Source organism: Emys orbicularis, chromosome 11 (genome assembly GCF_028017835.1).
Source record: "Emys orbicularis isolate rEmyOrb1 chromosome 11, rEmyOrb1.hap1, whole genome shotgun sequence".
NCBI classification, from domain to species: domain Eukaryota; kingdom Metazoa; phylum Chordata; order Testudines; family Emydidae; genus Emys; species Emys orbicularis.
Genome location: NC_088693.1, coordinates 33,537,919 through 33,552,851, shown reverse-complemented (window position 1 = coordinate 33,552,851; position 14,933 = coordinate 33,537,919). Strand labels below are relative to the sequence as shown.

Genomic DNA, 14,933 nt, shown 5'->3' with positions numbered 1-14,933 from the left:
TAATCACTTCCCTCGATCTGCTGGCAATGCTCCTACTAATGCAGCCCAATATGCCGTTAGCCTTCTTGGCAACAAGGGCACACTTTTGACTCATGTCCAGCTTCTAGTCCACTGTAATCCCCAGGTTCTTTTCTGCAGAACTGCCACTTAGCCAGTCAGTCCCCAGCCTGTAGCAGTGCATGGGATTCTTCCATCCTAAGTGCAGGACTCTGCACTTGTCCTTGTTGAACCTCATCAGATTTCTTTTGGCCCAATCCTCCAAGTTGTCTAGGTCATTCTGGACCTTATCCCTATCCTCTACCTCTCCTCCCAGCTTAGTGTCATCTGTGAACTTGCTGAGGGTGCAATCCATCCCATCATCCAGCTAATTAATTAAGATGTTGAACAAAACTGGCCCTAGGACCGACCCCTGGGGCACTCCGTTTGATACTGGCTGCCAACTAGACATCAAGCCATTGATCACTACCCGTTGAGCCTGACAATCTAGCCAGCTTTCTATCCACCTTATAGTCCATTCAGCCAATCCATACGTCTTTAACTTGCTGCCAAGAATACTGTGGGAGACCATATCAAAAGCTAAAATAAAGTCAACGTATATCACATCCACCGCTTTCCCCATATCCACAGAGCTAGTTATCTCATCATAGAAGGCAATCAGGTTGGTCAGGCATGACTTGCCCTTGGTGAATCCATGTTGACTGTTCCTAATCACCTTCATCGCCTCCAAGTGCTTCAAAATGGATTTATTGAGGACCTGCCTCCATGATTTTTCCAGGGACTGAAGTGAGGCTGACCGGTCTGTAGTTCCCTGGATTCTCCTTCTTCCCTTTTTAAAAGATGGGCACTATATTTGCCTTTTTCCAATCATCCGGGACCTCCCCCAATTGCCATGAGTTTTCAAAGATAATGGCCAATGGCTCTGCAATCACATCAGCCAACTCCCTCAGCACCCTTGGATGCAGTGCATCCGGCCCCATGGACTTGTGCATGTTCAGCTTTTCTAAATAGTCCTTATCCTGTTCTTTCACAACTGAGGGCTGCTCACCTCCTCCCCATACTGTGCTGCCCAGTGCAGCAGTCTGGGAGCTGACCTTGTCTGTGAAGACCGAGGCAAAAAAAGCATTAAGTACTTCATCTTTTTCCACATCATCTGTCACTAGGTTGCATTCCCCATTCAGTAGGGGTCCCACACTTTCCCTGACCACCTTCTTGTTGCTAACATACCTGTAGAAAACCTTCTTGTTACCCTTCACATCCTTTGCTAGCTGCAATTCCAATTGTGCTTTGGCCTTCCTGATTGCACCCCTGCATGCTTGAGAAATATTTTTATACTCCTCCCTAGTCATCTTTCCAAGTTTCCACTTCTTATAAGCTTCCTTTTTGTGTTTAAGCTCACCGAAGATTTCTCTGTTAAGCCAAGCTGGTCGCCTGCCATATTTTTGTTATTCTTTCTGCACATCGGGATGGTTTGTTCCTGTGCCCTCAATAAGGCTTCTTTAAAATACAGCCAGCTCTCCTGGACTCCTTTCCCCCTCATATTAGCTTCCCAGGGGACCCTGCACATCAGTTCCCTGAGGGAGTCAAAGTCTGCAGGAACAAAGCCCTCTCTGAACCCGCTGTGGGGAAGGCAAAAAAACCTCAACTCCATCTTCGCCAATCTGGTATTTCACCACCTAAAGGGGAGGGAGGGTAGGTGCTGCCTCAGGCTGCTCCATGTAAAAGGGGGCTTCACGCACAGGGCTGTCCCTTATAAATTATTTTGCCCATCCAGTGCCCAATGGATGAGTCAGTGTCACCACACTGGCCCCTTGTCCCCTTTTTCAGCAGTTAGCCTCGCTCTCCCACCCCAGCCATAAAGCACTGTTCCCTTTGTGGCCAGACAGACAAATTTCCACCGACTTAAAGGTGCGGTGCAGTCATCAGGGTGTATAGCACTCCTTGCAACTACTGTGTCCAAACACAAGGTGTTCTCTCTAGTTGAGGGTCTGCCTTTTTGCTGCTTCCCCTGAAATTGCATTAATCTCTGCGAATGCTATGGCAGGCAGAAATACCACAATGTGTGAAGCAAGTTACTTGAGTTTGGCAACTTTGAATATATAAAAATAATACAGTGACAGTTTGTTTGGATAGATATAAATATGAGCACCACATGATATCTCATATACTTACCTACATTAGGGAGAGTTACATTAACTTCTCTAAATAAAAAATTTGATGCATAAAAATGTAATTAAGCAATATCTAAATGATCATTTTATGTCTTGTGTAAATACACCATAAATAACTTACTTTAACCAGTGTGTTTGTTTTATAGATACTACATCAGTAATGAATTTGGTGGAAAGCCAGGAGGAAGAAACCTTTATAAGTATGATGCTTATTATATTTCCAAATTTAAAATGAAAAGAATGTAATTAAAATTATAGACAAGTTTAGTGATTAAGATATTCAAAATCCATTGATCCTGAATAAAATGTACAGTTCTGTGTGGGATAGTTAATTAAAATATTTTAGGAAAACAAGCTATTAAATAAGACGTTGTGTTACAGAGAATAAAACAATTGATTTAGAAGATGAAAAATGCTCATTATAATATTAGTATTTTAGAGTTTTGATTATGATGTAAATTGCAGTATTGCCTGAACTCTGGAGTGCTAGTTTCTGGTTTTGCTGCCATTAAAATCAACTGAAGTTTTGCTGTTGACTTTAATGGGAACAGGACTGCACCTTAATACGGTATATAATGGCATGTTTGTAAGAAAATCACATCATAATGCGAAATGCATTGTTACTAGGGAGCTCTGTTCTACATAAATGCTTATGCATGGTTTGTACAGAGATATGTCTCTAATGTAAAATAGACAAATTCCATCTGGCGTTGTTTAGTCACCTGACAACTGTGGTGACTGAATGGATGTTTTCAGAAATGTCATTTACCTTTGAAATGAAACTTTCCATCACTTTGCAGAGTGTTGGTTGGAAATGGTCCAACCACACCTAAGTGCGTGAGCTGTGATCTGGACAAAGACAGATGTCAGTATTATTCTGCATCCTTCAGCAATGATGCACAATATTATCTGCTGAATTGTTATGGTGAGTATGACCCAAACTAATAGATGCAAATGTGACTCAGTATTTAATTAGGAGGGGTTCAACCAACGATGTTTATGGTACATGCTAAAGAACAATGTTATGTGTTCATTGTTGTTTCTTTGGACTTATGCAGTAATTAACAGCTGCCTGTCCTAGGCTCTAAGCACCCATCACTCAAATTATAAGAATAAAAATAAAATGGAATGATAGCTTACCCCAACAGTCAGCAGAACTCAACCCCCCAACAAAACATATAATTCCCCTCCCCCATGCAGATCTAACCTCCAGCAAGCCCCATCTCTGAAGCCACCTGTGCAAACAGATGCATCTTGCAGCATGCTCAAAAGGACAACAGATTTGGGTCAGTGGCATGTGCCAGTGCTGATGGCTCATTTCAAAGAATGAGCTACTACCAGCCCCCTCTCTTCAATTCTGAACACTTTAATGCCCTCAAGTATCACAGAGGTGACACTCTCACTCCAGAAGTGGAATGTGGACAATAGATTCTTGCCTTCTTTGATGACTGGTGGTTCACGGGGAATCAGTGGCAGAATTCCATAGGGAGACTTGTTTATTTCTCTGAAAGGGAAGATGCTGCTGTAGAGAGCTGTATATTGTGGAAGCACTTGGATGTTCCTTGGGAGCAAGGCCAGTGATTTACTTTTTAGGGACGAGAAATCCTCAGTGAGTGTGCTTAATATCAGGGGAGAGATGGTGAGCCCGTTAAAAAGAGTCCAAGAAATATTTAGTGTCCAATATTTAGAGTCCAAGAAATATCTGAACTCACCTCCTGAGTCACTGACCTACTGGCACACATGCTGGAAAGTGATAGGGATGAATTAGCTAGTTCAGCGAAAAAAGCATCTGAATCACCCAAGTTCTGAACTGCACATTGTTTTAAGGTGCTGAAATCTTAAGCTAATGCTTTCGCATTTCGGGTGTCTCTCAAACATGGGAGGGGGGATCCTGAGGCTTCTGTGGAAAGTAGGTGGAGGGCCTTTGGGGAGACTCTAGGGGTCTCAATGATGGTCCTTAAAAGGTTCAGATACTCATCCAGAAGTTCAGATACTTTCCCAAGCTGAACATTTTGGGATTCACACTCTCCTAGGGTATGTCTACACTATGAAATTAGGTCGATTTTATAGAAGTCAATTTTTTAGAAATCGATTTTATACAGTCGATTGTGTGTGTCCCCACTTAAGACCAGTAAGACCATTAAGTCGGCGGAGTGCGTCCACAGTACCAAGGCTAGCATCGACTTTTGGAGCATTGCACTGTGGGTAGCTATCCCACAGTTCCCGCAGTCTCCGCCGCCCATTGGAAGTCTGGTTGAGCTCCCAATGCCTGATGGGGCAAAAACATTGACGTGGGTGGTTCTGGGTAAATGTCAGTGGTATGTCATCTGCACAGGTAACCCAGGAAAAAAGGCGAGAAACTATTTTTTGCCGTTGCTTTCACGGAGGGAGGGGGGTTGCTGACGACGTTTACCCAGAACCACCCGCGACACTGTTTTTGCCCCATCAGGCATTGGGAGCTCAACCCAGAATTCCAATGGGCGGCAGAGACTGCGGGAACAGTACAGTAAGCCAACCCTGTACGCCATGTTGTCAGTCACCCCCCCTCCCCCGCCCCACCAGTGAGAGCAACCTTTTTTCCATGCAGACACCATGCCACGGCAAGCATGGAGCCCGCTCAGCTCACCGTCACCGTACGTCTCCTGGGTGCTGCCAGATGTGGTACTGCATTGCTACACAGCAGCAGCTCATTGCCCTTTTGGCAGCAGACGGTGCATTACACTGGTAGCCGTCGTCGTCGTCTCCTGGGTGCTCTTTTAGCCGACCTCGGTGAGGTCGGTCAGGGGCGCTTGGGTAGACATGTGTGTTAGTGTTACAGGATCACGTTTAAAAAGGCATTCAATTAAAACACAGATGTTCTTTTGTTGCATCAACAGGTCCCGGCCTGCCCACTTCTATGCTGTCCAGAAGTAGTGACGATCACGGTATTTGATCTTCTCTATTTTCAATTGCAGCGTGTGTCTCTGTGTGTAGCGGATATGTGGTTCCTTTAGTCTTAGGGTATTTTAACTTTTGACAGTCAATCAGGTCCTGGCTAATTCTGAGTTTTTCCCAGTAGAATGAGATAAAACACACTGGAATTCAGTAATCAGACTTGCCATTTATTTCTGTTGTTGTTTTAACAAGGTGTATTGATTTTCAGCAGTGATTTAAATCAGTGAGCAGGAAAACTTGATTTAAATAATAAATTTTACTCTTGCTTTTTACTTTTTAGTTATTTTCCTAAAGCAAGGTTCATTCTCATTGGTTGGTATAACCATTAAATGATACTGATTTGTAACTAACTGTAGCCATTACAATAAATTTGATACTTCTTTTTGCTAACCAGGAGGATATACTATATCTATAAATAGATATATAAGCAATTATATAGCTCAACATTTTGTTCAGATTCTTAAATTTCACATTTTTATTATGTTAGAAAATAGTGCATTTCTTGTGTACCAAGTAAAGTTTTACTGATAATTTCTGCCAAGGTGCGTTTGGATGGGAACTAGAATTCAGTTAAAAGTGTACAAAACCAGCCCTGATAAATTGTTTTTATATAAATAAAACTACCTTAAATGTGTTGGATACAAAAGGAACAAAAGCAAGTTTATTAAACCATGTTTTGCATTTCAAACTGATTTATTAAACAAAGTACATATTAACTGCAGTTAGTGGGAGCTGTGATCGGACGAACCTGCAGACGCTGCAGGTAAACAAACCGTCCCGGCCCGCCAGCGGATTTCCCTGACGGGCCGCGTGCCAAAGGTTGCCGATCCCTGGTCCAGCTTGTGACTTCAACCAAGGCTGAGGTGTGAGTTAGGCACCAAACTGTTCAGTGGTTTCAGGACTGATGCAGCTATGCATGTGCCCAGTGGTAGAAATTTAGGAGTATAGGGGACTTAACCAGTGGAAATGTAGGTGCCTTCACAGTTAGGTGGCCGCTAAGGACTTTGTGGATCTAAATTTTGGATTTAGATGTCTAAAGTAACACGCACCTAAGTTCTGCTTGTGAATGTAACCCTATACACCCATCTGCATCTTTAGGTGCCTAATTACCTTTGAAAATCTGGCCCCTTGTGCTTCAAGGTTTTATAGCATTAGTAGATCTCATCTTCTCTCACCTGCTTTTTATTAATGGATTGGAAAAGGAAAAGAAACTTTCCTGCTTTTTTCCCCAATACCCAATCAGTTTCTTAACTTTGAATGAACTAGTCCAAATGAAGATCATATTGTCTGTGCACCTTCTAGTTAAACTGACAACAAAAGTAATTAAAGCAAAAGTTCTTCTGAACAACAGAAACTGAAAGTGCATAAATTTAGAAAAATATAAATACCAGCATTTGCTCTATTAAAAAGACTGAAAATAATATAAATATTTAATATATTACATGAAATTGAGTTGACCTCAAAAGTTGAAGTGTTTCCCCCTGATTGTGTATATAATTTTTTAAAAAGCAGCAACCTGTAACTCGTTAAAATTTGAAGAGGGCTCAATGATGCAGCATATTTTTATTTATTTAAATTATTTTAATAGATTATAGTAAATTTTGGTCTTAATATAGCTTGTCAATTTCAAATTGAATTTTAAACAGGTTTATTTTTAAAAAGGAAAAATGTATTTAAATTAAAAAATCATTCATTTTTATCCACCTTGTTATTTAGTCATCAGAATTCTGGAAAACAACACAGATTTGGACAGTATGTTGAAGGATATTCAAATGCCTTCCAAAAAAGTTGACACCATTACTCTGAATGGATACAGTAAGTTAAAAATATGTCTTAATTCTTTACCATTTTCAGGAAAGATATAATACATTTTAAAAATACCGGGCTAGAAACTTTCTTAAATATATTCTAATTGAAGACTAAGGCTGTATTTATTTCGGTTCTTAAAACTTTTAGTTTAGTTCAGAGAGAATGTGTGTAAATAGTGAAATGACAGCACCGTTGAAATTACACATAATAAAATCAGCTGCTACCCTTGACAAATTTATTTTGTAGAGTGTGTATCATTATGCTTTCTTTATGATGATGCTGTGGATGACTGCTGTTTTAGTTGATAATATATGTGGTGGGGTGAAGAGTCAAAATTAAAGGATAGAAGTGCTGCTATGCCAGAAAGCTCATAGTAGAATTTTAATTGGTTTAAAGAGATTACTGGTTTATGTTAATTTAAAGGCACATTTAATGTGGGTGGCTTGTGTTTGAATACAGAGATCATGGTAGAGTGGTACTATGATTCTTCAAAAATAGATGCAGGATATAAATTTCTGGAAAACTTTTTGGGGTTATTAAGGCCCCCAGTTCAGCAAAGCACATAAGCATGTGTGTAACTTTGAATATGTGATTAGTTCCATTGAAGTCAGTGGAATGACTCACATGCTTAAAAGTACGTATATGCTTGAATACTCTACTGACTCCAGGCTTTCTGAATAACAGTATAACAATGTGTTAGTGCTTAAAGAATTTGTTTTAAGTGGTTATTATAGATGTTAGCTATGGGGCTAAATTGCCCACTCGGTGAATTCTCCACTAATGCTTTATGAATCTTGCTGGTTTGGATTTGCATGATGTCAAGGAACCCAAACCAGCTGTTTAGGTTCATGGCCCCTTAAGTTTCCTTGGAGTCTTGCCTTGAATTGATACTGGGTTGAGGAGCATTGATAGACTATGAGAAGTATGCACAGTGCCTTCCTGGACTATTCTTCATTCCAACCGTAGTGTCAGCCTCTCGTTTTATGTGACACACATTCACTCTGCTCCACAAAATGAACATTCTTACAGGAATCAAGTTTTACAAACTTCTCTTTGTTGCACTTTTTTGATACCTCCCTCCTCCCACTGTTATCTCATGAATATTATAGCTCTCCTTTATCTTTGTGTTTCTGTCTTTTATTTCTAGTGACACTTTTAGTAGGTTTAAAGATGGAAACTACCAGGGAAGATGGAGGTTTAAAGATGATCTTCATGCTATCAGTTGTGTGTTCATCTTTTTATTCCTTCTTCCTCTTACTTCATCTCTTCTGGGTAGAAACTGTTGGGTAAGGGGAATTTCCTCTTCTTTCTTTGTGTAGTACTGAAAAAAAATCCCATTAATTTAAACTTCAGATCCAAATATCCTCTTAAATCCATGTGTCTTGTACATCTCAATGAAGATGCCTATACCTACATCTACAGAGCACAAAGATGAAAAACACTTTCAACAGCATATGACCCAGGGTCTTAATTTTTGAATGTCACTTAGCACCTTTGTATTTTAACATCATGTGTAGTCTGAACTCTACAAACTCCTGAAACACTTGGACTCTAACCATTAGAACACAGCACATTCCTACAACACTCATTACACTCTGTGTACAACATCCATTCCTGTAAAATCCTTCAGTGAACAAGCAAACCACTAAGTCTGCAGCACTCCCTATATCATTCACAGTCTGCACTTAATATGTTTGGTTAACTCATCTCAGCCCAGCTCTTCCATCACAGTTCCAAGAGGAAAAGCATGGAATTGCATTGCTATTACCTATGGTGTAAATATAATAAAACATATTTCTAAGATTTTGTTCATAGGCCATTGAATAGTTCGTTGTTCCACACTTACCTGGGAAGTTCATAATTTCCACTCAATTTCCTCTCTCTCATTTGGGACTTGGGGGCTAGAAAGTTGACTAGAAAAGCATTTTCTGAGCTGATACCAGACTGGCAGCACACCACTTTGTCAAGATTTCCACATTAAATGTAGACTCAACCACAGAAAACATACTGAGAATTTTTTTTAAAAAAATTGTAACTACCAGCTTCAGAATTTCTAGTGACTTAATTTTAAACTATGAAGACATTATGAGTTAAGGTTTCTAATTAACCTAGTAAATCTAAAACTAGACTCATTTGTTTTAGGGAATTTTTGAATAAAATAAAGTTTTTTGTACAATTTTTTAAAAATTAATGGATGACTCAAATGTACTTTACTGATTATGTGAACAGTGCAGCTATATGTTAGTTATTCCATAGCACAGCTAATACAAATCAAACTTCTTTTTTTTACTTTTAGCATTGTGGTATCAGATGATCTTACCTCCCCATTTTGATTCATCAAAGAAGTACCCTCTGCTCCTTGATGTGTAAGTCTTCAAGTATATTAGCATTGTAATCACTTTCATTTCCTTCAAAGACTTCTAATAACTTCAGAAAACACACAAGTGGCCTTTAAAAGTGGGTTTAAGAGACAGAGAAACCATTGTGAATCCCAGTTTTCTACAGATTGTCATGTGATTTGTTCTACAGTGGACCTCCTAAGCATGTGCACTGTCAGATGCTGCAAGGTTTAACAAGGGTATCTGTTGTTTATGGCACTGGATACTCTTCAGGCATGATTCTGTGCCCTTTCCATGAGGTGCTGAGTACCCTCAGCTCCCACTGAAGTCAATAGAAGTTCAGGGCACACAAGAGTTCCTCATTATCTTGGAGGACCAGGCCCTGTTTCCAGATTGTTCTGAAAACAGCTGACCATAATCCTTTTGCATCCTGACCCAAAATCCATTGAAGTTAATGGATAGACTCCCATTGACTTCAGTGGGCTTTCGATTGTACCAATAATAATACATATTAGAGGCAACTGACTAGAAAACTGGCTAAATGACAAATTTGTCTAACTTTTGCTGGTTCCAAAACCTAGAAAAGAAATTTGCTCTTCAGGTAGGTTAGGTGTATGTAAGAGAACTGTATTGTACAGGTATGTGATAATCTCCATATTAACAGAGAAATCAGGCCAAGGAATTCATAAGCAGAAAAAGGAAGACACATTCACTGGACCTTGAATATATTCTCTTTGTTCCTTTTCTTACTCGCTCTCTTCTGCTCATTCTAATGTATTTTCATTAATTATTGTTTCTTTAATGAGAATTACTGAAATTGGCTATTCATAGAAATGGCTAACAAATTTCCATATTTACTGAAAACTGGCTCCACAAGGAGAATAGCATAATTCAGGAGTTATATTGGTTTCCTCTCAACATAGAAACCAGTTACCTCTTTTTCTTTATTTGATAACATTGGCTAGAATTATTCATTATTTGCCTACTTATAGTTGTAATGAACAGTAAATCCCCCCCTTCGCTTGTTAAAATTCAAAACAAAACCCCTGTTCTCTCATTGACTGTCATCTGGTCCTTTGTGAGTATCAACCTTGTTTCATACAGTAGGTTACTAATCATATCATTGTGAAGAATGAAGTGTGTACTCTCCAGAAAGATTATGGAGAGCACCATTTTCAGAATAGTAAAATAATGAATTCACATCAATAACCAGATCTGTACACATTGAAGCAATGCTGCATGCAGAGAAATCCTACCCTTGAAGAGACCTTCAAGGGTCTCTTGAAGTTCTGACATATGTATGGCTCGGTTTTGAAAGTGAAGTGCGTAGACATATGAGGTAGATAATGAGGTCCTTTTATTGTTCAGATTTTTTGCCGTTAATGCCTATTTTCCCTTTTAAAAAGGCTCCTCTTTTTTCCCCAAAAGGGAAATAGAGTTGGATAGCTTTAGGGCCCAGTCTTGCAGGTCTTACTCATGTGAGGTCTCCCATTAAGAATAAACAAGACAGCACACAATGAATTCTTCAGAAACAGAATGCTAGATTAGTAAAGATGATGCTTGCTAATTTATCTAATCTAACCGTATCTGTCTGAGTACTTATGCAGCCCCATGTCTGAAGTACCTGAGTGCCTTCAAAGTACTTAAAAAACAGAAAGTACAATAACAATCACTTCTCATTTCTCCCTTCCAAGCCTGCATGAGAAATAGTTTAATTAGTCTATAGGGTGGTTTTTTTTGTTTTTAAATTTCACTGATGAGTCACTGAAAGTGTGGTGAAATGACATGGGGTTTTTGTTTTGTATTTTCACAAGTGAAGGCTGTTTACTGTTGATTTAACATTTTAACGAGACAAATAATGAATAATAATTAAATGGAGCACCAGAAATAGATTCGTTCAGTTAAATAATAGCATCAGTTTGAAACGAAGTGGCAAAACAAAGAGAGAGGGAATTTTCTCAGGATTGTTACTATAGTGCAAAACAATTGAATTCCTAAAGAAGGGCCAGGTCCTGCAGTGCTCACTCATGTGAATATTTCCACTAAGCCTGCTGCTCTTACCCAGTAAAAGCTGGGATTTGGGGTAAGCAGTGGACGGGTTTCACACATTGCTGATGCTCAGTTTAGTTATTAAGTTTGCCTGTTCATGATTTTCAGCAATAACTGTATCACATATTCTTTATGAGAGAATAAATGAACAGCAGATGTTTGACTCCTTTGGGATTCTTTCACAGCTATGCAGGACCTTGCAGTCAGAAAGCAGATTATGCCTTCCGTATCAATTGGGCTACATACCTTGCAAGCACAGAACAGATCATTGTGGCTAGCTTTGATGGCAGAGGAAGTGGCTACCAAGGAGATGAAATTATGCATGCAGTAAATCGAAGACTGGGAACATATGAAGTAGAGGATCAAATCTCAGCAGCTAGGTGAGCACACAGTGGACAGTTTCATTAACTATTATAATATTTGCTTGATGTCCCAACTGTTGAAGTTTTAAGAATGATAAACCAAGGCACCCTTCTTTCTATTCAACAAACAACTCATAAAACAAGGAACATCATGACATACAGTGAGGGGAGGATCTGCTTCATCAGCAAAAACTATTATAGTGGTAATATTATAGAAGAGAGAAAGGATAATCTTGTCACTGTAGCATACAACTCAGAGTCAAGAGACCCAAGTTCTAATTTGTCCAGAAACTTCCTTTTGTGACTCTGTGCTAGTAGTCACGGTGAAATTTTCAAAATGTGTATGTTTATTATATACCATCTCCTAATCATTACCTTACTAATATTTAACTGTTTGCTGATGACCAATGACTTTTTGACAGGGAGCACAAAAAACAGACTATATTTTAAAACAAATTATTGTGTTCAGTTCATCAAGACTGATTTCTGTTTGTATCTGCTGAGCTAATCAGTGTTTTCACCTGTAGTCATATTCACCATATACTGGTGGACCTAGTTGAAGTAAATGAAATTGCACCAGTATCATTGAGATAGGTATATCTCATAGAGCTGGAAGGGACCTTGAAAGGTCATTAAGTCGAGTCCAGCCCCCTGCCTTCACTAACAGGACCAGGTACTGATTTTTGTCTCAGATCCCTAAGTGGCCCCCTCAAGGATTGAACTCATAACCCTGGGTTTAGCAGGCCAATGCGCAAACCACAGAGCTATCTCTCCCTCCAGTGGTGAAAAGGAATTTATGTGATTTGAGTTTCAGGGATTGTTTTTCAGCCCTCATCTCTCCTGTAAGGACCAGATGTAATCGCTGCCCCTTACCATTTCATATCTCTAGGGCTGCCAATATCATACCAAAAAATCATCTAGGCTAAATCTGAGCTGAGCATTTTTTTTTTACAAAGCTGCCAGGTTTTGTTTTCTGTCAGTGACACAGACTCAAACCCTTCAAACTCAGCAGATTTTATGAAGTTCAGAAAAAGGTGAAACTTTACATTTTGTCTCAAGCAATCACTGGGCCATATGGTTCAGCCGTAGCTGTATAAGTTAAAACGTCAGCATATTAGAAAACAGGGAATTGCATGTGATTACTAATACTCTAAAATCTCTGCAATCTAGTGAGTGTTTGATTTTTGTTTGCATTTAGAAAATTTTCTGAAATGAGCTTTGTCGATAAGAACAGAATAGCTATTTGGGGCTGGGTGAGTATTCAGATTACTTTGACTGATAAATCTCTAGTAGATAATTATAAAGACTTAGCTGTTGTGTCTTTTACTCTACACACTAACTACATAATATGAGGAAGTCTGCACTGATGCTGCTTCTTCTGAACATATCCTATGGACAACAGGGAGAACTCAGTTTACAGAGCTATCAAATTGGTAGCTCTTCACTAAGGCCTTGCTTCAGCAAATTTTTAAAGCACATGCCTAAATTGTAATTCTTTGAGTGATGGTCCCTATTGTAGTCCACTGTGGGTTATGCATGTGCCCAGAGCCGGAGAATTTGAAAGAAGTGTCCGTTGGTCTGTGCATGTGCCCTGGCTCACCTCCTGCTTCTTTCTGAGGGGATAAAGGGCAAGGTGAACTGACCAACTCTCCAGTTCCTTCTCACTGCCGCATGGTCTGGGTTGGAACCTCCAGTGTCCATAGCTTTGGCTTTTTCCCTACAAAATAACAATTGAATTTAGCCTTGTAAATAGTTTTTACAGTTTACAGTTTGGTGTTTTATTGATCTCTTAGGGTTTAGAATTAGTCTCTTCAGTGGAAACTGCCCCCTCCACCCCCGTACCCTGTTCAGGTACCTGCCTGTGCCCAGGACTCTAGGCTTCAAACTCTGTGCTTCGTGCCCACGATCCTTCTCAGTCAGCAATGACCACCAGCGCTGCCTGTACTGCCTTGGGGAAGCTCACATCATAGTGAGGTGCAGTATCTGCTGATCATTCCTCAGCTGTACCCAAGAAAGTTGGGAACTTTGTCTCCACAAATACCTCATGGAGGAGGCCATGAGGATCTAGTGCCTCCTGCTGCGAAGTCTGACTCTGATGCAGGAGAATGTACCCCCACAGACCCCCCCAGCAGGATCTTGTCAGGAATCCAGGAACCACTCTCATCATAAGCATGAGACTAAGCTTTCCTCTAAATCCACTTCAAAGAAGTTGGATTCAACTCACAGCAAGCCCATCAGCTCGGCCCATGGGATCTTAGTACATCCTAAGTCTCAGAGGCATGACAAGAAAGCCCATAAGCATTGGGCTACATAGATACCTGACCACGATCCATCAGTACCGTCATATTCAGCACCTCCCAAACCCTGGGATCTGCCAGCTCTGATGAAGACCAATCATCATTAACTTTGCCTATCCATAGCACCATCATCTTCAGCAGCTACACAGTTTCCTGCGGCTCCAGTGGCTCGGACAAGTAGAACTCCTCTGACCCGGGGGAAATCTGAATCCATTGCTACTCTAAAGGACATTTCCAGTGTCCCAGATCTGGAATCCCCTCCTCCATCGGGTGCCTCCATCTCCAGAGATATAACACCACCACCAAGGGAGTTGACCACTGGAAGGAACTTGTCACCTGCCCCATGCACTGAATGCAATTCTCCTCCAACAGCACTGACAGTATCACTACTGGAACCGGAATCGGCCTTCTCTTCATCAATGAACCTTTCCCCCCCCCATTCTACATATCCTCTGGTGCCCAAAAGACCTGCACCAGTTTGGGACCAACCTCTGCCTCATCTAACTCAGTCCTTGGTACCCCATGCCATGAGGGCCTCCACAACCACCTATTGATCCTTCTACTGGCCAAACTGGGGGCCTTGGGACCAGTACCCTCCTGCAGAGTCAATCTGATCTGCTAGAGAGTCAACCCTTGCCTCCCCTCTAAGGGGAGGCTCAAATCTGCCCCTGGATCCTACAGAGGAGGAGGAGCATTATGCACCAGATCAGGCAGTTCTGCCGGAACCAGTAAGACGGCCATCTTCATCTGTGGATGAAGCAGTGACCCCTACATCTCCTCCTTCCTCTGATGACCTCAGACAGTTCCAGGATCATCTTCTCAGGGTTGCTGGAGAATTCTAGATTCCTCTTGAAGAGGTCCTGGACTCCCAGCACAAACTCTTAGGCATCCTCCACTCATCTGGATTCAACAGAATAGCTTTCCCTGTTAATAAAGCCATACTGGAGCCAGCTGGGACAGTTTGGTACACCCCCT

General features: G+C 40.6%; 1 protein-coding gene across 1 annotated transcript in view; it reads left to right on the top strand.

The window, feature by feature from the left end:
- The window catches only part of DPP4 (dipeptidyl peptidase 4), an 80,674-nt gene that overhangs the window by 49,928 nt on the left and 15,813 nt on the right, over window positions 1-14,933 (top strand). The window contains exons 15-21 of the mRNA XM_065413784.1: window positions 2,315-2,368; window positions 2,969-3,093; window positions 5,045-5,092; window positions 6,819-6,917; window positions 9,208-9,277; window positions 11,485-11,679; window positions 12,860-12,914. Of these exons, the coding sequence (XP_065269856.1) occupies window positions 2,315-2,368; window positions 2,969-3,093; window positions 5,045-5,092; window positions 6,819-6,917; window positions 9,208-9,277; window positions 11,485-11,679; window positions 12,860-12,914 (646 nt within the window). The remainder of the gene's footprint in view (window positions 1-2,314; window positions 2,369-2,968; window positions 3,094-5,044; window positions 5,093-6,818; window positions 6,918-9,207; window positions 9,278-11,484; window positions 11,680-12,859; window positions 12,915-14,933) is intronic.